The sequence below is a fragment of the Orcinus orca genome, chromosome 11 (genome assembly GCF_937001465.1).
Source record: "Orcinus orca chromosome 11, mOrcOrc1.1, whole genome shotgun sequence".
Taxonomy (NCBI): Eukaryota; Metazoa; Chordata; class Mammalia; order Artiodactyla; family Delphinidae; genus Orcinus; species Orcinus orca.
The window spans coordinates 38888972-38916379 of record NC_064569.1 but is presented as its reverse complement, the minus strand read 5'-3'; the positions used below and the strand labels follow the sequence as shown (position 1 = coordinate 38916379).

The 27408-nt window shown below is 39.3% G+C and overlaps 1 protein-coding gene across 1 annotated transcript in view; it reads left to right on the top strand.

The window, feature by feature from the left end:
- LOC101275094 (olfactory receptor 10AD1) overlaps positions 1 to 17367 on the top strand; it is a 31139-nt gene extending 13772 nt beyond the window's left edge. The window contains 5 exon segments of the mRNA XM_033436559.2: positions 13494 to 13615; positions 16405 to 16518; positions 16520 to 16980; positions 16983 to 17195; positions 17198 to 17367. Of these exon segments, the coding sequence (XP_033292450.2) occupies positions 13494 to 13615; positions 16405 to 16518; positions 16520 to 16980; positions 16983 to 17195; positions 17198 to 17367 (1080 nt within the window).
- The last annotated feature ends 10041 nt before the right edge of the window (positions 17368 to 27408 follow it).

The following is a 27408-nucleotide window of genomic DNA, read 5'->3' as shown; positions in this document are numbered from 1 at the left end:
TGCGCGTCCGGAGCCTGTGCTCCGCAACGGGAGAGGCCGCAACAGTGAGAGGCCCGCGTACCACAAAAAAAATAATAATAAAAGAGTGAAGTCATAAAGAGAAAAACAAATACCATATGCTAACACATATATATGGAATCTAAAAAAAAAAAAGGTCATGGAGAACCTAGGGGCAAGACGGGAATAACGACACAGACCTACTAGAGAATGGACTTGAGGATACGGGGAGGGGGAAGGGTAAGCTGGGCCAAAGTGAGAGAGTGGCATGGACATATATACACTACCAAATGTAAAATAGATAGCTAGTGGGAAGCAGCCACATAGCACAGGGAGATCAGCTCGGTGCTTTGTGACCACCTAGAGGGGTTGGGGGGGGGGGTGGGAGGGAGGGAGACACAAGAGGGAAGAGATATGGGAACATATGTATATGTATAATTGAGTCACTGTTATAAAGCAGAAACTAACACACCATTGTAAAGCAATTATACTCCAATAAAGATGTTTAAAAAAAATAAAATAGAATAAAATGGTGCCCCATTGAATCTCAAATAAAACGGATGCTAAATGGAATTTTAATGGGCATGTGCAGCAGTTTTTGTATTCTAATAAAAACCATTATTGATTTTCAAAAGTGGAAAAAAATATGCAAGGATCTCTCTCCTCTCTAATTCAGATGGCTTGCTCTAGATCATGTTAAAAAGATTTTTATTAATTTCTGAATTTTTGTTCTGATTTTGCAAGGCATTGTTGGATATTAAAAAACAGACCTTCTTTCACTGTTAGGAATTTATCATACAGAAATAGTTGTTTGTTTAACTGTGTCAAGGATATGTGTTCATTTACTTGTAACAGTGAAAGTTTAGAAAACTAATTATCCAACAATAGGAGAATTGTTCAATAAATTATGATTCATCTTTGGAGGCAGTACATGTAACAGTGGTTAAAAGCATGGGCTCTGGAGCTAGAAAGTCTGTCTTCAGAGTTTTGCTTTACTGTTTACTAGACGTGTGTCTAAACCCCAATTTCCATATCTATAAAATAGAGATACACTAATCCCTACCTAATATAATTATTGTGTGACTTTGAATACATTTCTTCTCTCTGCTTGATCTCATTTTTTCACCAGTAAAATAAAAGTAGTAATATCTACCTGGAAAGAAAATAATGACTGTGTAAGCTGCCTAGTTTAATGTCTGACATAAATAATAACAACAACAGTAATAATAATATCTCACATTTATTGCACCCTTGTAATATGTGAGTCATTGTTTATGTACATTGATGGATTTAATCTTCACAAGAGATATGTGACATAGGTATTATTATTACTTCCATTTTGCAGATAAGAAAACTCAAGAGAGATTAAATTACTTGCCCAAGGTCACAGACTTTAATAAGAGTTAGATACTCAGTGTGGCATAGCTGCTGTTTAACAAATAAGTCACAGTATTGTCTGTCGGGATACTTTTAGTTGAACTTAATATAAATTCAACCAAAAGTGACACAACAATGAATACATTGTTAAATCACATAACAAGGACTATAGAGATGGATGATCTGGGGTTGGTTAATTCAGCAACATTATCAGAATCCCAGATGTTTGCTAAATCTTTCTGCTCTGCCATCTTCACTTAGTGTTGGTTTGCCTTCTTAGTCTGGATGCCCACATGCTTCCAAGATGGCTGACATGGTTCCGGGCATCAGATGCAAAAAAACTACATTCATAGGAGCAAGAAGTGTCTCTGTGTTTGTGTCCCTTTTAAGAATGAGGGTGATCTTCTCAGAAGCCTCCCAGGAGGTTAGCCTCACATAGTTTTTGCCAGAATTGTATCATACAATTATACTTAAAGTAACCCTTGGCAAAGGAAATAGGGTAACCATGTTTGGTTTAGGCTAATTAAGATTGACCCCCTGGAGCTGGGAAGGGACCCAGCTACCTCTGAAGCATTTGGTTGTTAGGAAGAGGGGAACAAAATTAGCCCTCTATTAGAGAGAATGAAGGGGGCCATGTTGTTCACATTCTTATTTAATTCTTTCTCCTTGAGTGTGGACTAGACCTACTGACTTCCTCCTGATGAATACAGTACAGGAAAAATGATGGTGTGTCACTTCCATGATTAGGTTATAAGAGACTCCAGCTTCCATCTGGCTGGAATTTTCTCTCTCTGGATCTTCTTGAGTCTTTACTTTGATGAAGCAATGTAAAAGGCCCACATGGCAAGGAACAGCCTCCCAACAAGTGCTAGGGAGGAACTGAGGCCTCAGGCCAACCATACAAACATTCATGACACTAAATAAATATCCACTGTTCTAGGTAGCTTCCTTTTGCCGTTACAACTCCATTCCTCACTCTGCTTAGTGCTCCCAGAGGATGATGTGTATGGTCTCCATCATAGGCTTCCTTGCCCTCTGGCTTCCATTTAGGTTCTACCATTTGGCTGGAGATGGGAGATAGAACAGAGTAAAGTCTGGGTATTTATTCTCCAGCAACCTGTGAATGTGACCTTATTTGGAAATAGGGTCTTAGCAGATGTAATCAAGTTAAGATGAGGTCATACTGGATGAGGGTGGACCCTTATCTAATGACTGGTGTCCTTATAAGAAGAGGGAGATTTGGACAAGAACACACAGGGAAAATGCCATGTGATAATGAAGTAATGTTTCTACAAGCCAAAGAATGCCAGGGATTGCCAGCAACCAGCAGAAGGAGAGCTGTATGGAACAAATTCTCCCTCAGAGCCTCCAGAAGGAACAAACCCTGCCAACACCTTGATTTTGGACTTCTAGCTTCCAGAACCATGAGAGAATAAATTTCTGTTGTTTTAAACTACCCAGTTTGTGGTAATTTGTTATGGCAGCTCTAGGAAACAAATACATTGATCAGTGATTTTTCTTTGGTGTTATGTGAGACAATCATAACTCTGTGCTGAATGGCTCCATTACCATTTTAATGTGTTTTTCCTTATTATGATAGCAATACATGCTATTGAAACTATAGAAACATTTAAAGAAAAATAACAAGTAGGAAATATTATCTATAATACTTCCATTGTTCTCATTTTGGTATATTTCCATTTATTCCTTCCCTAAATGTGATTTTATATAGCCTTTTCATATTACATATAGAATTCTTCATCCTGACTTTTCACTTAAAATTATAGGTAAATAGGTATTCATGGAGTAAACAACTCATAAATATTTTTCTGACTGCATAAAATGTCATTATATAGGTGGTCCATATTTTATTTAACAGTTTATCTATTGTTGAATAATTGGATTGCTTTTACTTTTTTGTTATTGCAAACAATCTGTGATACAGGGTAAATAAGATGAAAGTCTTGTTTCCAGAGGAATTTAATCTGTCTATGGGTGATTGGGATGGATTAGAGAAATGCACAGTTAACAGGGATGTCCCAAAATCAGAGATCCGCCTTTCCTGACTAACCCAAAAGAGACTGCAAAGGAAAGATTTGTGGTGGGAGTAGAGAGAGTCTTCCAGGAACAGTCTTTAAGTTACTTAGCAGGGACAGTTGGCCCTGGAGTTGCCAGGCTACTCAGGATGTTCAGAACAAGATCTGCAGGGACATCTCCTGGACGTATGCCCTTTGCTCACTCCTTTAATAAATCCCAGCTGCTCCTGATCCTCTTTAGGCTGTCACTCAGGGAGTTCCTGTAGGCATCTTCTTAACTAACCTCCTGAGACTCATTTAGAGTAAAAGCAAAACTCAGTCTGGCCTTAACTGGTCTGAAGTAAAGCTGCCTGTTGGGATGTCCACACTTGGAACCTCTGGGAATCTCTAAGTAACAAATGCTAATGAGGCCGTGAGGGTCTCAGTTTGATTCTACCTTCTCTTCCCCTTAAACCTATTCCCACACACACCAAAGGAGGGAAGAGACTGGCTGGGACCCAAGTGCCTCCTCAGAGTGTGTTCAAGACTATTACCAGGTTTCCCCAGGGAGAAAAGTTTGCAAGTTCAAAGTAATTTCTATTGGCCTTACTGGGTTGTGCTGGGAAATGCTCTGTATTATAATCATTCGGGAAATAACAGGCTTTTTACTCAAGATTATTAATTCTGGAAAGAGGTCAATCCATTATTTGTATCTTTCTTTGGTCTCCCTCAGAAAGTGAAGCATGGCAAGCTCATGCCCTGGGCAAAGAACTTTTGTAATGAGATTGGAAAACTTTCAAGAAGCATGAGCCCCTCCCTCCCCTCATCCTAGAACAGGAAAATGTTCAGATCATCCCCTCATCCTTTCATTCAAAACATATATTCAGTCTACTATTTGCCAAGTCAGGTGCTGCATATTATGGGAGATAGATGAATAAAATATAGTCTTTGCTTTAAGATAGGTAAAAATCTGACAGGAGAGAGTAGTTGTTCAAAACAATCACTACAAGAGTTAGAGAATGTTAAGTACCACAAATTAGGCACAAACAAAAATCAGAGATCGTTCAGCCATGGAACACTATACTCAATTTCTTAATAGAGAGATAAGGAGAGGCCTCAGAAAGGATTGGACATTTAACCTGGGTCTAAAAAGTTTCAAGTGTTCTTTCTTTTCTTTCCCCATGGCCACTGCACTGGATAACAACTTCATTATTTCATTTATTCATTAATACACTCATTTATTCAACTTTTTTTTTAAACCTACAAAGTACCAGGGTCAAGGCCAGGTGTGGGGATACAACAGTGAGCAACACAGAAATGGTTCCTGCCTTCATTGTGCTTACACTCTAGTTGAGGAGATAAGTAAACGAACAAATAAGAGTTATGATAGAATCAAACAAAGAGCTAGGTAGAGAATAGCAGGGGGACAGACTTTAGAGAGGAGGGTCACAGAAGGCCTATCTGAGAAAATGATACATAAACTAAGACTTAAGGGATGATGATGAGCATTCTAGAGAGATTGAACAGCATATGCAAAGGGAATGATACAGGAAAGAGCTTGGAAATTTTTTTCTGAAATAAGACTCTTGTGGCTGGAATATAGTGAATAAAAGAAGAAACCAGAATGAGATGAGATTAGAGAGATAGGCAGAGGGAGGATAATACATGGCTTCCAATGCTGTTAGGAGTTTAAATTTTATTCTAAGTACAATAGAAAGTCTTTTTTTAAGTGAGTGAACAATGCAAACAGATTTACATTTTAAGATCAGTCTTGCTGCAGTGAGGAATATTGACAGGCGAAGTGTAAGAGTAAAAGTGAGAAGACCAATTAGGAGACTCTTGGAGCCCAGGCAAGAGGTGATGGTATCTTAGATTAGCGTGGCAGAAAGAAAATGTATGGACTCTATGTACTTTGACAAAAGATTCAACAGGATGTCCTGATGGAGTAGATGTGAAGAGTGAGGAAAATGGAGGAATCAAAGGAGACTCCTAGGTTTTTGGAATGGCAATTGCATAGCTTGATTTAATAGACTAGTTTCTATCTCCTTGCAATAGGACAATAATCCCTATCCATCATCATGTGACTATACATTTCTACCCATTGAATCTAACTTGACTAAGTGACTTTCTTTGACCAATAGAATGTAGGCAGAAGTGATAGTATGCTAGTATCCTCAAGGTCATCTCATAGTCACAAAGAACTTTTGTTGTCAGTTGTTTCAAGAAGAAAAGAGAATTAATATCTTTAAAATATCCATACTACCCAAAGCAATCTACAGATTTAATGCAATCCCTATCAAAATACCTATGACATTTTTCACAGAAGTAGAACAAATAATCCTAAAATCCATATGGAAACACAAAAGACCCCAAATTGCCAAAGCAATCTTGGGAAAAAAGAACAAAGCTGGTGGTATAGTCCTCCCAGATTTCAGACTGTACTACAAAGCTATAGTAATCAAAACAGTATTGTACTGGCACCAAAAAAAAAAAAAAAAAAAGACACATAGATCAATGGAACAGAACAAAGAGCCCAGAAATAAACTCACACACCTATGGCTAACTAATCCATGACACCAGAGACAAGAATATACAATGGACAAAAGACAGTCTCTTCAACAAGTGGTGCTGGGAAAACTGGACAGCAACATGTAAAAGAATGAGATTAGAACATTTCCTCACACCATATACAAAAATAAATTCAAAATGGTTTAAAGACCTAAATGTAAGACATGAAACCATAAAACTCTTAGAAGAGAACATAGGCAGAACACCCTCCAACATAAATCATAGCAATATTTTTTGGATCTGTCTCCTAAGGCAAAATAGCTAAAAGCAAAAATAAACAAATGGGACCTAACCAAATTTTAAAGTTTTGCACAGCAAAGGAAGCCATTAACAAAATGAAAAGATAACCTATTGAATGGGAGAAAATATTTGCAAATGATATGACCCATAAAGTGTTAATATGTATACAGCTCATATTAACCCAATATTGTAAAAACAAAGAACCCAATCAAAGAATGGGCAGAAGACCTGAATAGATATTTTTCCATAGAAGACATACAGATGGCTAACATGCACATGAAAAGATGCTCAACATCTCTAATTACTAGAGAAATGCAAATCAAAACCACAATGAAATATCACCCCACATCTTTCAGAATGGTCATCATTAAAAAGTATACAAATAACTGCTGACAAAGGTGTGGAGAAAAGGAAACCCTTGTACACTGTTGGTGGGAATGTAAATTGGTGCAACCACTATGGAAAATAGTATGGAGGTTTCTCAAAAAAACTAAAAACAGAACTACTATATGATCCAGAAATTCTACTCCTGAGTATACATCCAGAGAAAAACAAAAACACTAATTTGAAAGGATACATGCATCCCAATGTTCATAGCAGCATTGTTTACAGTAGCCAAAATACGGAGGCAACGTAAATGTCTATCTTTATGTTATTGATTTCTATTATAATTTTGTTATTATCAAGTAACATAATTTGAATGATTTAAGTTCTTTAAAATTCCTTATTTATTGCCCAGAGTAACGTCTATCTTGGTGAATTCTCCTTATGCATCTGGAAAGGACATGGTATTTATATTGTTAATGCTAGGTTCAGTGTTCTGTAAATGTCACTTAGGTTAACATGAGTGATAGAGTTGTTCAGATCTATTATATTTTGGGATTTCATCTACTTGTAGAATTGATTACTGTGACATCTCTGACCGTAATTTTGTAGTCTTTTTCTCCTAGTTTTATTTACTTTTGCCTCAGGTATTTTGGAGTTTTTTTTACTAAGTTATACTTGACATACAATATTATATTTGTTTCAGATGTACAACAAAGTATATAGTTCAGTATTTTTATACATTATGAAATAATCACCACAATCAATCCAGTTACCATCAAGCACCATACAAAGTTGTTACAACATTACTGACTCTATTTCCTATGTGTACATTACATCCCCATGACTTATTTATTTTATAGCTAGAAGATTGTACCTTTTAATCTCCTTCACCTGCACCCATCTTTCTTCTGGCCAGCATCAGTTTGCACTCTCCATCTATGAGTCTCTTTCTGTTTTGTCTTGTTTGCTCATTTCTTTTGATTTTTAAGATTCCACATGCGAATGAAATAGTACAGTATTTGACTTTCTCTGTCTACCTTATTTCTCTTAGCATAATACCCTAAAGGTCCATCCTTGTGGATTTGATTTGCACTTCCCTGATGATTAGTAATATTGAGCATCTTTTCATGTGCATTTGTGTGTCTTCTTTGGAAAGATGTCTATTCAGGTCCTCTGCCCAATTTTAAATTTTTTTTTAGTTGTATGAATTCTTTATGTATTTTGGATATCAACCACTTATCAGATACATAGTTTGCAAACATCTGCTAGTTGCTATCTTCTACATATTGTTGGTGGTTCCCTTCAGTGTGCAAAAACATTTTAGTTTGATAGAGTCCCATTTGTTTATTTTAGCTTTTGCTTCCCTTGCCTGAAGAGACAGATCCAAAAAAATATTGCTAAGAACTATGTCAGAGACTGCCCTGCATATGTTTTCTTCTAGGAGCTTTATGATTTCAGGTCTTACATTTCACTCTTTAATCCATTTTGAGTTCACTTTTGTATATGGTGTAAGAAAGTGGTCAAATTTCATTCTTTTGCATGTAGCTGTCCAGTTTTCCCAACACCATCTATTGAAGAGACTGTCCTTTCCCCATTGTATATTTTTGCCTCGTTTGTCAAATATTAATTGACCATATAAGTGTGGATTTATTTCTGGGCTCTCTGTTCTGTTCCATTGATCTATGTGTCTGTTTTTGTGCCAGTACCATACTGTTTTGATTATTATATCTTTGTAGTATAGTTTCAAGTCTGGGCATGTGATACCTCCAGCTTTGTTCTTATTTCTCAAGATTGCTTTGGCTTTTGTGGTTCCATACAAATTTTAGGATTATTTGTTCTAGTTCTGTGAAAAATGCCATTAGTATTTTGATAAGGATTGCATTGAATCTGTAGATTACTTTGAGTAGTATGGACATTTTAATGATATTGATTCTTCCAATCCATGAGCACAGTATATCTTTCCATTTGTGTGTCATCTTCAGTTTCTTTACTCAGTGTCTTATGCTTTTCAGAGTACAGGGCTTTCATCTCCTTGGCTAAATTTATTCCTAAGTATTTTATTCTTTTTGGTGCAATTGTCATTGAAATTGTTTTCTTCACTGCTCTTTCTGATAGTTTATTATTAGTGTATGAAAATGCAACAAATTTCTGTGTATTAATTTTGTATCCTGCAACTCCACTGAATTCACTTATTAGTTCTAATTGTTTTCTGGTGGAGTCTTTAGAATTTTATATATATAGTATCATGTCATCAGCAAATAGTGACAGTTTTTTCTCCTTCCTTTCCAATTTGGTTGAATTTTTGAGTTCTCTTGCCAGTTGCTCCGGCTAGAGCTTCCAATACAATGTTGAATAAAAGTGGTGAGAGTAGGCATTCTTGTCTTGTTCCTAATCTTAGAGAATTGAGTTATGATGTTAGCTGTGTGTTTGTCATATTGGCCTTTATTGTGATGATATATGTTCCCTCTGCACGCACTTTGTTGAGAGTTTTTATCATACATGAAGGTGAATTTGTCAAATGCTTTTGCTGTATCTATTGAGATGATCATATGACTTTTATCCTTTGTTTTGTTAATATAATGTATCACATTGATCAATTTACAGATGTAAAATCATCCTTGCATCCCTGAAATGAATCCCACTTGATTGTGGTGTATTGTTTTTTTTTAATCTTAACTTCAGTTTTCTAATATTTTGTTGAGAATTTTTGCAAATATGTTCATCAAGGATTTTGGTGGTGTTGTTTTTTGCATTGTCCTTGTCTGGTTTTATAATCTGTCCTCATAAAATGAGTTTGAATATGTTTCTTCTTCAATTTTTGGAATAATTTGAAAAGGATAGGTATTAAATCTTCTTTATAGGTTTGGCAAAAATTCACCTGTGAAGTGTTCTGGACCTGGAATTCTAGGATGCAAGTTTTCTTATTACTGATTTAATTTCATTACTAGTAATCAGTCTGTTCAGATTTTCTAATTCTTTATGATTCAGGCTTTAAAGATTATATGGTTCTAGGGATTTATTCACTTCTTCCAGCCTGTCTAATTTGTTGGCATTTAATTTTTCATAGTATACTCTTATAATCCTTTGTATTTCTGTAGTGTCCATTGTAATTTTTCCTCCTTAATTTCTGGTTTTATTTATTTGGGCTCTCTTCTTTTCTTGGTGAGTCTGGCTAAAGGATTTTTTATTTTTTTAAATTTTATTTATTTATTTTTAACATCTTTATTGGAGTATAATTGCTTTACAATGGTGTGTTAGTTTCTGCTGTATAACAAAGTGAATCAGCTATATATACATATATGTCCCCATATCCCCTCCCTCTTGCATCTCCCTCCCACTCTCCCTATCCCACCCCTCTAGGTGGTCACAAAGCAACAAGCTGATTTCCCTGTGCTATGCAGCTGCTTCCCACTAGCTATCTATTTTACATTTGGTAGTATATATAAGCCCATGCCACTCTCTCACTTCATCCCAGCTTACACTTCCCCCTCCCCTTGTCCTCAAATCCATTCTCTATGTCTGCGTCTTTGTTCCTGTCCTGCCCCTAAGTTCTTCAGAACCTTTTTTTTAATATTCCATATATATGTGTTAGCATACAGTAGTTATTTTTCTCTTTCTGACTTACTTCACTCTATATGACAGTCTCTAGGTCCATCCACCTCACTACAAATAACTCAGTTTCGTTTCTTTTTATGGCTGAGTAATATTCCATTTTTTATATGTGCCACACCTTTTTCTTTTAACATCTTTATTGGAGTATAATTGCTTTACAATGGTGTGTTAGTTTCTGCTTTATAACAAAGTGAATCAGTTATACATATACATATGTTCCCATATCTCTTCCCTCTTGCGTCTCCCTCCCTCCCACCCTCCCTATCCCACCCCTCTAGGTGGTCACAAACCACCGAGCTGATCTACCTGTGCAATGCAGCTGCTTCCAACTAGCGATCTATTTTACGTTTGGTAGTGTTCCTCCCTCTGCTATAATTTGGAAGAGTTTGAGAAGGATAGGTGTTACCTCTTCTCTAAATGTTTGATAGAGTTCACCTGTGAAGCCGTCTGGTCTTGGGCTTTTGTTTGTTGGGAGATTTATAATCACAGTCTCGATTTCAGTGCTTGTGATTGGTCTGTTTATATTTTCTATTTCTTCCTGGTTCAGCCTTGGAAGGTTGTGCTTTCCTAAGAACTTGTCCATTTCTTCCAGGTTGTCCATTTTATTGGCATATAGTTACTTGTAGTAATTTCTCATGATCCTTTGTATTTCTGCAGTGTCAGTTGTTCTCCTTTTTCATTTCTAACTCTATTGATTTGAGTCTTCTCCCTTTTTTTCTAGATGAGTCTGGCTAATGGTTTATCAATTTTGTTTATCTTCTTAAAGAACCAGCTTTTCGTTTTATTGTTCTTTGCTATTCTTCATTTCTTTTTCCTTTATTTCTTGTCTGATGTTTATGATTTCTTTCCTTCTGCTCAGTTTGGGGTTTTTTTTTGTTTTGTTTTTCTTTCTCTAATTGCTTTAGATGTAAGGTTAGGTTGTTTGAGATGTTTCTTGTTTCTTGAGGTAGGATTGTATTGCTATAAACTTCCCTCTTAAAAGTAACTGCTTTTGCTGCATCGCATAGGTTTTGGGTCATCGTGTTTTCATTGTCGTTTGTTTCTCGGTATTTTTTGATTTCCTCCTTTGATTTGTTCAGTGATCTCTTGGTTATTATGTAATGTATTGTTTAGCCTCCACATGTTTTTATTTTTTACAGATTTTTTTCCTGTAATTGATATCTAGTCTCATAGCATTGTGGTCGGAAAACATACTTGATACAATTTCAGTTTTCTTAAATTTGCCAAGGCTTGATTTGTGACCCAAGATATGATCTATCCTGGAGAATGTTCCATGAGCATTTGCGAAGACAATGTATTCTGTTGTTTTTGGATGTAATGTCCTATAAATATCAATTACATCCACCTTGTTTAATGTATCATTTAAAGCTTGTGTTTCCTTGTTTATTTTCATTTTGGATGATCTGTCCGTTGGTGAAAGTGGGGTGTTAAAGTCCCCTACTATGATTGTGTTACTGTCAATTTCCCCTTTTATGGCTGTTAGCATTTGCCTTATGTATTGAGGTGCTCCTATGTTGGGTGCATAAATATTTACAATTGTTCTATCTTCTTCTTGGATTGAGCCCTTGATCATTATGTAGTGTCCTTCTTTGTCTATTGTAATAGTCTTTATTTTAAAGTCTATTTTGTCTGATATGAGAATTGCTACTCCAGCTTTCTTTTGATTTCCATTTGCATGGAATATCTTTTTCCATCCCCTCACTTTCATTCTGTATGTAGCCCTAAGTGTGAAGTGGGTCTCTTGTAGACAGCATATATACGGGTCTTGTTTTTGTATCCATTCAGCCAGTCTGTTTCTTTTGGTTGGAGCATTTAATCCATTTACATTTAAGGTAATTATCCATATGTATGTTCCTATTACCATTTTCTTAATTCTTTTGGGTTTGTTATTGTAGGTCTTTTCCTTCTCTTGTGTTTCCTTCCCAGAGAAGTTCCTTTAGCATTTGTTGTAAAGCTGGTTTGGTGGTGCTGAATTCTTTTCGCTTTTGCTTCTCTGTAAAGGTTTTAATTTCTCCGTCAAATCTGAATGAGATCCTTTCTGGGTAGAGTAATCTTGGTAGTAGGTTTTTCCCTTTCATGACTTTAAATATGTCTTGCCACTCCCTTCAGGCTTGCAGAGTTTCTGCTGAAAGTTCAGCTCTTTACCTTATGGGGATTCCCTTGTATGTTATTTGTTGTTTTTCGCTTGCTGCTTTTAATATTTTTTCTTTGTACTTAATTTTTGAGTTCGATTAATATGTGTCTTGCCATGTTTCTCCTTGAATTTGTCGTCTGTGGGACACTCTGTGCTTCCTGGACTTGATTGACTATTTCCTTTCCCATATTCAGGAAGTTTCCAACTGTAATCTCTTCAAATATTTTCTCAGTCCCTTTCTTTTTCTCTTCTTCTTCTGGGACCCCTATAAATCGAATGTTGGTGCATTTAATGTTGTCCCAGAGATCTCTAAGACTGTCCTCAATTCTTTTCATTCTTTTTTCTGCTCTGCAGTAGTTATTTCCACTATTTTATCTTCCAGGTCACTTCTCCATTCTTCTGCCTCAGTTATTCTGCTATTGATTCCTTCTAGAGAATTTGTAATTTCATTTATTGTGTTGTTCATCATTGTTTGTTTGCTCTTTAGTTCTTCTAGGTCCTTGTTAAACGTTTCTTGTATTTTCTCCATTCTATTTCCAAGATTTTGTATCACCTTTACTATCATTACTCTGAATTCTTTTTCAGGTAGACTGTGTATTTCCTCCTCATTTTTTGGTCTGGTGGGTTTTTACCTTTCTTCTTCATCTGCTGTATGTTTCTCTGTCTTCTCATTTAGCTTACCTTAATGTGTTTGGGGTCTCCTTTTCACAGCCTGCTGGTTCATAGTTCCTGTTGTTTTTGGTGTCTGCCCCCAGTGGCTGAGGTTGGTTCAGTGAGTTGTGTCATCTTCCTGGTGGAGGGGCGAGACTAGTGCCTGTGTTCTGGTGGATGAGGCTGGATCTTGTCTTTCTGGTGGCCAGGACTGCATCCGGTGGTATGTTTTGGTATGTCTGTGAACTTTGTATGATTTTAGGCAGCCTCTCTGCTAATGGGTGGGGTTGTGTTCCTGTCTTGCTAGTTGTTTGGCATAGGGTGTCCAGCACTGTAGATTGCTGGTTGTTGAGTGGAGCTGCGTCTTAGCGTTGAGATGGAGATCTCTGGAAGAACTTTTGCCACTTGATATTACGTTGAGCTGGGAGGTCCCTGGTGGGTCAATGTCCTGAACTCGGCTCTCCCACCTCAGAGGCACAGCCCTGACACCTGGCAGGAGCACCAAGACCCTGTCAGCCACATGGCACTATGGCCTCCACAGTCGAAACACCTGCATCCTGCTCTGTTTTCAGGTTGATGGGTCCTCGAAGGTCACACAGAGGACTCCAGAGACTTTTGGATCATTTGACATCGGGTGCTGCAGCCTGTCAGGGCCAAGGAGGCCTCCAGCTCTGCCTGTGACCTGCCCCGAGAGGTGTGGCTCCTGGAGACCCCACAGGCCGTTTTTTTTCTAATTTTGTTTACCTTTTAAAAAAATCAGCTCTTAGTTTCATTGATTTTTTTAAAATCTCTTTTTCACTTATTCCCACTCAACCTTTATTAATTCCTCTTTCTACCTATTTTGGTGTTTGCTTGTTCTTCTTTTTCTAATTTTTTTAAATGTACGTTTAGATTTTTTTTTTTTTTCGGTACGTGGGCCTCTCACTGTTGTGGCCTCTCCCGTTGTGGAGCATAGGCTCTGGACACGCAGGCTCAGCGGCTATGGCTCACGGGCCCAGCCGCTCTGTGGCATGTGGGATCCTCCCGGACCGGGGCACAAACCCGTATCCCCTGCATTGGCAGGCGGACTCTCAACCACTGCGCCACCAGGGAAGCCCCTACATTTAGATTATTATTTGAGATTTTTTTTCTTTCTTGAGTTAGACCTGTATAGTCACTATAAACTTTTCTCTTAGAACTGCTTTTGCCATGTCCTATAGATTTTGGAAATCTGTGTTTTTATTTTTATTTGTCTTGAGGCATTTTCTCATTTTCTCTTTGATTTCTTTTTTGACCCATTGATTATTTAGTAGCATGTTATTTAGTCTCCATGTGTTTGCTCTTTTCTCATTTTTCTTCCTGTAATTGATTCCTAGTTTCATATCATTGTGGTTGGAAAAAATACTTGATGTAATTTCTGTCCTTTTAAATTTGTTGATACTTGTTTTGTGTTGTGTATTCTGCTATTTTTCAATGGAATGTCCTGCAGATATCTATTAAGTCCAACTGGTGTAATGTGTCATTTAAGGCCAATGATTCCTTATTGATATTCTGTTGGGTTGGTCTGTCCATTGATGTAAGTGGGGTGTTAAAGTCCTCTACTATTATTGTATTATTGTTAGTCTCTCCCTATACATCTGTTAATATTTACTTTATATATTTAGGTGCCCCTATATTAGGTGCATATATGTTAACAAATGTTATATCCTCTTCTTCTATTAATCCCTTTATCATTATATAATGCCTTTATTTGTCTTTTATTATACACTTTGTTTTTTTTAACTTTTATATTGGAGCATAGTCGATTAACAATGTTCTGTTAGTTTCAGGTGTACAGCAAAGTGATTCAGTTATACATGTATCTATTTTTTTTCAAATTCTTTTCCCATTTAGGTTATTACAGAATATTTAGCAGAGTTCCCTGTGCTATACAGTGGGTCCTTGTTGGTTATCTATTTTAAACATAGTAAGTGTACCTGTCATTCCCAAACAGCACTTTGTTTTAAAGTCTATTTTGTCTGATATGAGTGAGTACTCCTACCCCAGCTTTCTTGTCATTTCCATTCGCATGAAATATCTTTTCCATCCCCTCACTTTCAGTCTGTGTGTTTAGCGCTGAAGTGAGTCTCTTTTAAGAAGCAGGTAGAAAGACCTTTTTTGCTTATCCAATCAGCCATCCTATGTCTTTTGATTGGACGATTTAGTCCAATTGACACTTAAAGTAATTATTGATAGTTGTGTACTTATTGCCATTTTACACTTGTTTTCCAGGTGTTTTTGTAGTTCTCTGTTCTGTTCTGTTCTTCTCCTTTTAGTTTCTTCCCTTGTGGTTTGATGATTCGTTTCAATGGTATGTTTGTGTTCCTTTCTCGCTAGTTTTTGTATATCTGTTGTATATTTTTGATTTGTGATTACAATGGGGTTCATATATATTGACCTATAACTATGTCTACTTGTTTTAAACTGGTAATCATTTAAGTTCAAGCACATTCCAAAAGATCTACATTTTTTCTCCCCCCCCCAACGTTTTGTGTTTTATTATGTCATATCTTACATCTTCGTGTTTATCCCTTAACTGTTTATTGCAGTTATAGTTGATTTTATATTTTTTGTCTTTTAATCTTCATACCAGCTTATTTAAGTGGTTGATCCACAGCCTTTACTATATATTTGCCTTTACTAGTGGGGGTTTTCCTTTCCTATAGATTCTTACTTCTTGTTGCAGCCTTTACTTTGCCATTTAGAGAAGACCCTTTAACATTTCTTGTAAGGTTGGTTTAGTATTGACGAACTCTTAGTTTTTGGTTCTCTGAGAAGTTCTTTATATTTCCTTCAATTCTTAATGATAACCTTGCTGGGTAGAGTGTCTTGAGTGGCAGGTTTTTCTCTTTCAGCACTTTAAATATATAATGCCCCTCCCTTCTAGCCTGCAAAGTTTCTACAGAAAAGTCAACTGATAGCCTCAGGGTTCCCTTGTAATATGACCCTTTGTCTTTCTCTTGCTGCCTTTTGTATTCTCTCTTTAACTTTTGCCATTTTAATTATGATATGTCTTGGTGAGTGTCTGTTTGGGTTTGTAGTTTTTAAGGAACCTCCATACTGTTCTTTGTCACGTGGTTCCTAGATCATTCGCAATCTTTTTTGTCTCTGAACATAATCCCATTGGTATATAATCATTTGAAGTAGATATCACAGAACTGGATACAGTATTTCAGGTCCAACTTGATTCATACGAAGTACAACAGAATCATACGAAGTACAACAGAATCTCTCTTGATTCATACGAAGTACAACAGAATCTCTCTTGGTTCATAATATGTTTCCATTATTCCTGCCTACAGTAGAACTGGTATTTTCAGTGCCCATGACACTGCCGACTCACATGGAGTTTACTGAAATTCCCATCTCTTTCACCCTTTTGCCCTTAATCTATTTTTATACACGTGGATAAAACCTGTACACAGGTATCCTGTCTGTGTTTTGCTGTCCTCCCTCTTCAAGCAGGCCTCAGATTGTGGATATAGGGAATAGGAGCACAGTGATAGAGTTTATCCTCATGGGTTTCGAGCAGAGCTCCCCTTCCACACGGGCATTGCTCTTTGTCCTCTTCCTAGCCCTCTGCCATGCCCATGAATGGCCTCATCATCTTCATCACCTGGACAGATCCCAGGCTCAACAGCCCCACACAGTTCTTTGGCCACCTATCCTTCCTGAATATCTACTTCGTTCCTACCACCATTCCACCTGGTGGAATGCTGATGCGGATCCACCTGGTGGTCAAGAACTGTGTTGTCTCCTTTGCCTCGTGCTTGACCCACATGTATCTGGTTTTTGGTGTGGGTGTGGCTGAGTGCATCCTCTTGGCTTTCATGGTCTATGACCATTATGTTGCTATCTGCCACCCACTTAGCTGTGCCCAGATCATGAGCCAGCAGGTCCATGTGACGCTGGTGAGTACTGCCTGGTTCTTTGGGCTGATCAATGGCATCTTTCTTGAGTATATGTTATTCCAGAATCCCTTCTGCAGAGACAACCACATAGAAAACTTCTTCTGAGAGGCCCCCATAGTGATTGCTCTCTCTATGGAGACCCCCAGTTTAGTCTGAGAGTCATCTTTGCCGATGCCATTGTGGTGCTGCTCAGCCCCATGGTGCTCACTGTCATCTCTTATGCCCGCATCCTGGCCTCCATTCTGGGCAGAGCCTCCTGCTCTGGTCTGGGGAAGACCTTCTCTACTTGTGCCTCCCATCTGACTGTGGTCATCTTTTTCTACACCTCAGCCATGTTCTCTTACATGAACCACACAGCACACATGGTCCTGACAAAGACAAGCCTTTCTCTCTCCTCTACACCATTATCACCCCGATGTGCAATACCATCATCTACAGTTTTTGAAATAAAGAAATGAAAGGGGCCATGGTGAGGGCCTTTGGGAGGAGCAGCTTTTCCCAGGCAGAGTCTGTCTAGTGGGAAGACTCCTGGAGGGGAAGATCCCTCCTCCAACCCTGACTATTGGGTAACTCTCCAGTGCTGAAAGGCTCCAGGAAAGAGCATTCATAGCTTCCTTTGCAATAGCATCAGACCTGGAAGATCCTATTGATGTCTAATGCTCATCTGTCTGATGTAACTTTAAGCACTGTTTTCTCTTGGACCCTCCTCAGGAGAATTTGAGACTTTCCTGAGTGATTTTCTTCTAAGTTATCACAACAGGATCTATAAGCACACTTAAGTCCATTTCATTTTCTTTCTATACATGCTCTTCCTAGCCTGAGTTCTGCATATACATTTAGGTAAACTTTTTTCTCTTTCAACTTATCATTTTAATCTGTTTTTCTTTCTCACACTCCACTCTCACTTCCTGAATCTGCCCTCATCCACCCTGCTCCTACATGAGAAACAGTAGAGGAAGAAGTAAGAAAAAGGGAATTAGGGAGCAGTGTTGACATTAAGAAAAGTCAGTTAGAGAAAAAGAAGAAAAAGAAAAACTAAGGATCAGCAGCCTGAGCTTTATCTTGTTTGCCTCCACTAGGCCATGAGGGAGAATTTGTGGTGGCATTAAATAATCAACACTGCATTCAATGTGTGTTTATGCTTGTGTGTGTCGGGGAAGGGTAAGGGGGAGAGGCCAGGTGTCAAACCCCTTCTTCCTAAGTCCTCTAGTTTCCTTAAATACATGACTGTTTGATATTTCCCTTCAGATCCAAGTAATAAGTGCTTCTACCAAGCTTCTTAGGCTACCAGTTTCCTTCCCTGTTACCCATACTCCTAGTTAACTCCCCTCTCCCTACTGCCTGTTTTTCTCAACCATCTTTCATTTCATTCCAATTCAGTCCTATTCCACTTTACCTCCTCGTCGTAAATGGGTCCACTTAATTCCCCGTACTTTAAGGAACACCTCTCCACACTACCTCCACCACTGCAGAATGCTTTCTATTTGCAACCCTTCCTCTCTGGCTTAGCTTCTCTTCTTAACAAAAGCCAGTGTCCCTTGAGAGGGCATTATATTCTCAGCTGTTCTCTTTTTTTGAAAATTACATCTTTCTCATGCTCCTTTCATAATAGATAGGAAAGGAAAGGGCATAGGCCTGTGCTTTGTTTTCTGGTGCTAATTCCATAAGATGAACACACCTCACTTGGGATGCCCTCAAATAGATGTACTGCCCTTTCCACATCCTGCACATCACATACTAACTACCCTGCAGTGAATTGAAGCAGTAGCTTCACTCCACAAAGCTCTACTCTTTTCAGTCCAAATTGGTGAATCTGTAGATAATAGAGGACATGTGATAAGCACTTCTCAGACAGCAAGAAGTAAGAAATGAGACAACACTGTAATCAAGAAGAAACAATAAGCACAGAACCTAAACATTTACATTATCAAAGAAAGACTACACCAAGGCAAAGTTAAGCAGGCAAGAAAGATTTTATTTAAGGCTACTGCAAGAGGTAGGAGACTGAATTCAACTCTGCTGAAACAAGTGGCTGGAGAGTTTTTAAGAGCTGCAGTAGGGAGATCTTAGGCCACCTGTGGGTGGTAATTGCTCTTACCCAAAGGAAAAGTAAGTTTATATGCTGTATTTTACAATTTGGAGCAAGACACCCAGTAAAGTTGGGCTCCTACCCTCCCACAGAGACTAGGAAACAGGGGTGCTATCTTCCTTGAGGATTACACTTCAAAGGGATGGCTCTTGAGAAAACATTCCCTGGGTCTTAAAACTGGCAAGGGGCTTTTAGGGAGATTTCTGTACATTTCAAAGGGGCAGAGAAAGAATTTGTAATTGCAAGTTTCTAAAGTAAATGCGCTGAGAAAAAAGAGATCAGGAGACAACAGTCAAGAAGAAACTTGCCCTAAGTGTAGTCAAGGGAAAGGGAAATGTTAAGGCTTTCCTGGTCACCATGGAGAACAAAGAAGTGCTTATTCTTGCCTCAGGATCTCAGCTCCCTCTCCAAGTTTAAAAATTCCTGTCTCAAGGAGTCTTTAAGAGTAAAAAGAAAAAGTGAAGGAAAGAAAAAAGGAAAAAAGCGAAAAGAGAGGAAAGGGTGCTTTTTACAAAGTTTTCTGAGAAATAATATAACATTTTCCCAGCACTATTTACGCTGATGCTATAAACAAAACACAGTTCCAGCTTTTAAGCTCTAACAGGGCGGATAAGAACAAATAACGGTTATACAATGGGCAAACTTAATAACAAGCCTATACAAAGTACACTGGGATGACAGATAATAACAGCATTCACAACTATTAAGCACTTAGGTTCTAACAACGTTACATCTAAACCTCACAAAACCCTTGAAGTAATACTACCTCCATTTTGAGAAGCAAAACTGAGGCTCAAGGAGGTTAAGTAATTTGCTCAAAATCACAGCGCATTTCAAATGGCATAGCCGCAATACTAACTGGGCACCACTTCCTGAGCCTGCACTCCTTAAGAGGTAATAGAATAACTATCCTGAAGAATGGGCAGGCTTTATACTGAGGTGATACTAGATCTAAGCCTTAAAGAATAGTGAATTAAAAGGTAGAAAATGGGGCGGGGTGCGGCGTTGGCAGGGACTAGTAACTCCAGGCAAGAGGAACTGCGTGATTCGTCATAAAAATGTTGCGTTCAACGTGGATGGAGAAGGGCAAGTATGGCCATGAATGCTGGAAAACCAGGCTGAGTGACCTAGAACTGTCTTCTCAAGGCCACGCACTTTCTGGTTCAAGGTCCGGCTCGCAGGAGCCACGAGCGCCAGACGGGAACCGACGCATGGTGGGGCTGTAGCGCTAGAGATACACCGCCCTGGCCCTGTATCCCTTGCAGCCTCTGCCTTGGTCCCTGGGGGCACAAGAGCCCACAGGGACAGCGAAAACTCCTGTAAATGCATTAACTAGAAGCCATCCTGAAATGCGCGTCATCTCCCGATGCAAAGTCACTGGTCACCAGACCGCGCGACCAGGCTCTAGGGTTACCGCAGCCCGGCCGAAGGGCCGAAAATGTGGGAAGAAAACCCAGGAATTCTACTGAGAGTCCCGACTCAGCCCGACCTCAGCTGTGGCCCGGCCCTGCTTTCCTCCCATCTAAATCCGGCGCCATGTTAACCAGCCCGGTTTGGCACCGCACCAATAAACTACCCAAGAGGCCTCGGGGCCCTGACCTGATTGCAGCTGGCAGAGGAGGCGGGCGTGGTCCGCGCTAAGAACCTGCGGCCAATCAGCCTTCCCCAGCCTCTCGGATCGCCTCTATGGCAACCAATGAGCGCCTTGTCCTTGGCTAGCCCTCCCGGGCAAGAGAGCCCTAACCAGACCAGTCTGGGAGACACCAGCTATTCTGGGAGACTCTGCAGACATCCGCCCCAGCTGGTGATGCGGACCTCGGGCTTGGGATGTTCCCCCTGCCGAGTGCAGTTGTTGAAATGCCGCGCCCCTTTGGCTGTCGGTGGGGTGGGATGGGATAGGGGCGGAGCAGGGCTGGAGGCTGGACTGAGCGAAGATCTTTGCCCGTCACGTGCAGTCACCCTAGCTCCGAGCCTTGTACGCGGATCTGTATCTTAGTTCTTTCCAGGTGATAGCCCCCCTTTCAGCGAATTGCATAATGTTGGACTCCTCTTCCCTCTTTAGACAACGGCAGTGTCCTCTGAGGTTCCTTGCCTCCCTTTCCAGTTACCGACTCCGGGAAGCCTTCCTTGATCCCTCGCCCCTTCTGGGTTCACTGGACTTTCTTTAACCCTTCATCACCTGTGCGTTTTCCTAACACTGTACTGTTACTTACTTTTCTGTCTTCCCCACTAGTCTGTGGTTCGAGTCCTTAGCATATTGCCTGACTATAGGTGGTGCTATAGCGCTGTTTCCTCAATGAAATCTTAAGCAGAATCCTGTTGTATTAACCAAATAAAAGCAGAGCTGTTCTGATAGGAGTGGAGAGGGAGTGTCCAGAGTCCTGGACCTCCAAGGAAGCCCCTGAGGCACCATAATTAGTGACTTCAGCTGAAGTAATCAGTTTAATATATATGGCTTACCCAGGACATGAAAATTAAACATATCTAGAGCCTCTAGGAACACCCTTACAAATCTCATTTTTGGGTTTCAAATCTGACTACACGTGTTTATTTTTATTTTCCAGTCTAACGATCTAGATAGCTGTTTCTTTCTTCTGTTTAATTCCTTATCTTCTTCACCCAGCTCTGGGCTTTGAGGCTAACCTGTATGGACCACATCAATAGATTCCCTTACTTCCCTGGCTTTCTATTGGGTTCAGCCAGTGAGTAGCATAGGCAGAATATCAGAGGGAAGTAGGAGTGTGAGGTTGGGTATTTAATCCTCTGTTTCCCTTTGAGGGTTGTGGACTCACTTGAGTCCCCTTGCTAAGATCTCACTCCTGCCATGTGACCCCCTCTACATAGCTCTCTGTTTCTAAGTTTGAACCACCATCTCCCGTTACCTCTTCAGGCTCAGCCTCTCTAATACTAGATTCTGGGAACTGCCCACTGCCCTTGTGATTTCCCTACACCATGCCCACACCTTTGCAAATAAATCTTTATTAAACTTCCTCAAATTATTGTGATTTGAATGTGCCATCTGTTTCCTGGGTATGCCCTTATACAAGACTATTCTCTTTTACTGAGGTAATGGAAACAGTTATCTCACATGCAAACATTTGAAGGCTACATGATGTATTAGAAAGAGCATGCACTTTGAAGTTGGAGAAACCTGAGTCTCCTGTCATTCAATCATTCATTCATTTGGCAGATACTGCACAGTCCTATCAGTCGCGGTAGAGATTTTAGAGAGTATCTGCTATGCACACAGCCCCTTCCCTAAGAACCCTTTTCTCCTCCCATAAGGGTGAACCTGGCAATCAAGTTAGTAAGTGCCATGGGACACCACCCTCCACCATCAGCACAATCAGTGCAGCAAAGCTTTATGGATTAAGTCCTCTTTCACAGGAGTTTGGAATTGGTATGCAGTGGGTATAATCAGTTCAGGGCTGGAACAGGCAGACACCCAACCTATGGAGCAATTGTCTTCTGCCATGTACCTGAAGAAACAAAGTTAGCAGGGAGAATAGGTTGAAGTCAGAGGAGAGGGAAGCAGAGATAAAACACCATGTCTCTAAGAAAGAGCCCAAGATAATGACTGCCCAGGTTTTAGTCAGCCTTGGAGGCCCACCTGCATTCTTGCTCTTGGGTTTTATGAGATAACCTTGCATCCTTATAATAAGCTCCTTCTTTGTTCCCCCTCAAAACTAATACAGATGGGTTTCTGTTTCTCGCAACCAAAAAAGTCTTAGCTGAGGCAGTATCTACCGCAATGTGATTATAAGGACTAAATGAGATAAAGTATTTCAAACATCTACATCAGTGCCTCCAAAAATGTTACTTTCTCCCTTCCATCTGTAAATGGCACCCATGTGCTCTGAGCATCAGACTTCCCTGTTCTTTGTACTTCTTATTTGGAGTGACAAGCCCATTTCGCTGTCAGTATTTTTGCAAGATTTTCTTCATTCCTGCTTTTCCTCTTCCAGTTGCCATTCTGTTCATGGTCCAAGCGCTGATATATTTGTGTTTGTGTTTTGCTATGTTTTGTTTTGAAGTTTTTGTTCCTCAATGGATGGAATTAATCATAATCCTCAGTTCACGAGACACCATCATTGGTCCCTGCAAGGAAAGGCTCTCTTGTTTTATGTCTTTATTTATTGCTTTATTCTATCTTTATACCCTGTATCTTCACTCCCTCCACCCCGAAAAATAGGCAGTTTTCTAGTGTGTATATATCTGTTTAAATGTGTCTTCAGAAAATAGTTATCATTTTGTAGGCATTTATTTTTAAATGTACTCCAAAGCTACTGTTACATGTCTCATTCCGTGTCTTACTTTTTTCACTGAGCACTGTTTTTCATTTCCATCCACACTGCCAGATGCTAATATTTAATTTGTTGCTTCACTTTGTTACCTGCTATTCCACTGTGTGCACTCTTCACTCACGATGTTGCATCTATCCACTCCTCCATTGATGAACACCCACATTGCCCCCAACTCCATACCACTACAAGTAACCCTGCAAAGAACATCCTCCTATTAGTCCCCTGCTGGACTTGTAAAGAATTTGTTTTATATTTCTTAGGGGAGGAATTGCTGGGCTATAGGGTATGAGTCTATTTAATGTAACCAAGTTTTGCCAGATTGCTTTCCAGAAGTGGCGAAACTAGTCTTGCAGCAGCGCAAGTTTCTACATTTCCACATTCCTGACAACATTAGTAATTGTCTAGATTTCTGATTTTTGCTGTTTTTATAGTTATAAACTGATCTCATTGTTGGTTTAATTTGCATTTGATTAATAATGGTTTTGATCAAATTTCCATATCCATATTAGTTTTTTCTATTCTGTACATTGCCTATTGATATTATTTGTACCCTTTTTTTCTATTGGGTTGCTGTCCTTTCCCTGCTCATTTGTAGGAGTTCCATGTATATTTTAGGATTATATTACATCCTTGTCAGTTTTAGACAAATATTTTCTTCATTCTGCCATCTGCCTATTAACTTTGTCCCTGGTGCTGTTGATAGAACATAAATCTTTAATTGTTTTGTAATCGAATTCCTCAGTTTTTGCCATATGGTTTATGCTTTTGAAAGTGTTGAAATATGTGGACTACTCTCTTAGTTATACCTACTCTCAGCCTGGCGTCTCTAAATCTGAGTTCACTGGAGAGGTCCCTGTAGTCATTGCATCTACTCCTCTTCATTGGACTCCAAAGGATTTGCACTGACTGAGTTTCATTCTTAACAGAATCACATCTTCCTTGAGCCTTTTCCTCCATAGAATCTCAGGCTATGAAAATCATATCTTTTATCTATTTGAAGTCAATTTTCCCATAATCCTGGACACACATCTCACTTTATCTCCTTGGCTGTCAGGGAGAACCAAATCACCATAGTTACCGTCTTTCAAGATTTTCTTCACTCCCATTCCACTAGTCAATTTCATCTTCGTTGGTCAAAATTAGATCCAGAGTTGCAATCTATTCTCTGCCAACCTCTTCCTTATGAAGGATGAGACTACACTCAATCAACATTCTCCTCACTTCTGGAACTTGGCTTTGTGCCATTTCATGGCTTGTCCTGGGATCTGTAATAGAGTTGATCTGTTTTGGCAGACTCTAGCACATTTTTACAATGATATATTATTTTCCTCTCCTTTATCCTCACCTAAATAATTCCTTTCTTGTTTCCACTCTCAAGGTTATAAAATCCCATAAAAGACTCTATCTTCGTGATGTAAAGTACTACTCTGACTTTCCTTCTATCATTTTCTTTTGTTTTTATTCCTCCTCCTTACTTCCTTGTGTCTCTTTTCTTGTTTCCTTCTTTCCCTCCCTGCCCTTTTTCTTCCTCCTTTCCTTTCTGAATTTTACAAATACTGAGGGCCAGGGCAGGCTTTCTGTAGATCAGAGCAAAGAAGCTGCTTCTATCCCAGAAGCAAATTCCCCACAGACAGGTGGTGTGTGTCACATGACTGGCAATTCCTTTCCAGTTGCACATCAGAACCCAGTTCTGTTTCTTTGGAACAACGTACTCCACCTTTTTTCACTGCCGTGGTCCAGGCATGAGTCCCATCCTACCAAGTTTCTTTATACATGTGACATTTTATTTTCCTCATTGTGTAAAAACTCAAGTTCTATTTTATATTACCTGTACTTTGTGCACTGGTGTAGAGGCCATAACTACTTTTTTTTTTTCCCCAACCCTTTTCTACTTACTTTTTCCAGAGAATTATGGGATGCAGCTTCGGCTACTGCTTTTCTTCTGGTGTCATATCTGATATCCTCTGTGGTATAAAATTTTGTGAGCATTCTTTTTAACTGTTGTCCTCTCCATTTTGTCTTGTCATCCCACCCTCCCACTGACTCCCAACACACCACACACACACAGACACACACACACACACACACACACACCATTCCCATTTTCAAATTGAAGTTCTCTTAATTCAGTTAACATTGCTCACAGAAAACATTCCCTTCAATCTTTTTTATTTATTTATTTATTTTTGCTGTACGCAGGCCTCTCACTGCTGTGGTCTCTCCCGCTGCACAGGCTCCGGACGTGCAGGCCCAGCGGCCATGGCCCACGGGCCCAGCCGCTCCGTGGCATGCGGGATCCTCCCGGATCGGGGCACGAACCCGCGTCCCCCGCATCGGCGGGCGGACTCTCAACCACTGCGCCACCAGAGAAGTCCTCCCTTCAACCTTTTGAGAAGCGCTGTGTTCCAGTTCAAGAACATATCATCCCCTCATCATTAGACTGAGAGCAACATAAGGACAGGGACCCTGACTTCTTGGAGTCTTCCCCAGAGCCTACCACCTTCCATGAGACATGGTAAGCAGTTGGTAAATACTTCCTGGTAGATTGAGTCAGTCATGGTTCTCTTCTTGGATGTCTTTTTCCATCATCCTTATAAGAATTATTCACCTACTCTAAAAGGAATTTTCAATGTCCCTTTTTATTCCCAAAGCAGAATCCAAGCCACCATAAGCTTCCCTTAGTATATTGTAATTACTTATAACAGAGTAAGATGCAGAACCATTTAATGAGAAAAAAACAAAACAAACCAAAAAATCCCTGATTTTTATTTCAGACGAACAGGATTCTAGTCCTAATGCTGTCATTGACTATGCAAGCTTGCACATGTCATTCCATCTATTACTTTATTTATAAGCAATGACATAATGTTTATTCACTGTTAACCCTCTTAAAAGGAGACCATACATTTTTTTTAAAGTACTTGAGGTAGAAATAAGGTAAATTTCCCTGACCCAGGGGTCTAAATGTGAGATAAACTGTTTGATAAGAAAAAGAATTTGCTTGAATTTGCTTTCAATATTCTGAAGAAATATTAGTCCTGGTCGTTGTCTGAACATCTTTCTTGACCTCTCACTGGCAAGATCAAAAAAAGTCCCCGTTTTAAAACTTTCAGCATAGGTGGTGTGGAAATTCCCAGAGATAATAGTCACCCTCTCTTTCAAGAAATGCTGCTTCACTAACACTCAAAATGGCCCAGAGAATATAAATGCATGAAAAATACAGGCATCAACAACTCTGAGTCAAAAAGTGATTCAGAAGTGTCAGACTCAGTATGAAGAAATTATAATAATACTATAATGACTTTCAGTTATGTTTGTGTGCATTGTAGTGATATAAAAAAGTTCATTTTCTAAATAAGTCTAAATAAGCTCTTTAAATAAGAGTGAACTTTTAAAATACGTGATAAGAAAGCATGGTGATAGTTGAATTGGCAGTATTTTTTCTTTCTTAATGGTACCTAAAATAATGACGTGCCACACAATTGATAGTGCCTTAAAGTCAATAAAATAAGATAAATATTTCAGAGACTATAAAAATGAGAACGCAGTTCCAGCTCAAGATATTCATAATCTGGAAGGGGGAATAACAAGCATAAAGAATAGTAGAAGTGAGGGAAAATATACTAATTGTCCCCCAAAGAGTTACAAACAAGAAGATTTAGATATTTAAGGGAGGAAGAGATCACATTAGGAAAGATTCCATGGAGGAAGTAGCCTTTGAGAAGGGCCTCGAAAAACTGATAAGATTCCAACTGGCAGAGATGGAACAGAGTAAGAATAATAGAGAGCAAGAAATCAGCTGCAGGAAAATGGGCATTTCTAGAGAATGGTGAATAGCATATTTTGATTCAAGGGTTTGTTAACCTTTTCTGGCTTTAAGAATTTTATGAAAACTATGAACCCAATTCCTAGAAACAAAAGCACAAATTTCATAATCAAAAGGTTTTTTGCATACTGTTTCTGGGGATTTCCTATTTACAGATAGCATAAGAGACAGGAGGGAAAAGCAGCCTTGCAGGACACCCCATGAGAGGCTGGTGCAGGTGACCAAGGCTGCAGAAGTCCCTTTTCTGAAGGAGAAATTTGGACCTGACTGCATTTGGGAAGAATGGCTAAGAGAAATTGTAGCAAGGGCCAGGGGGACACAGCCAGTCCACTCATCCAG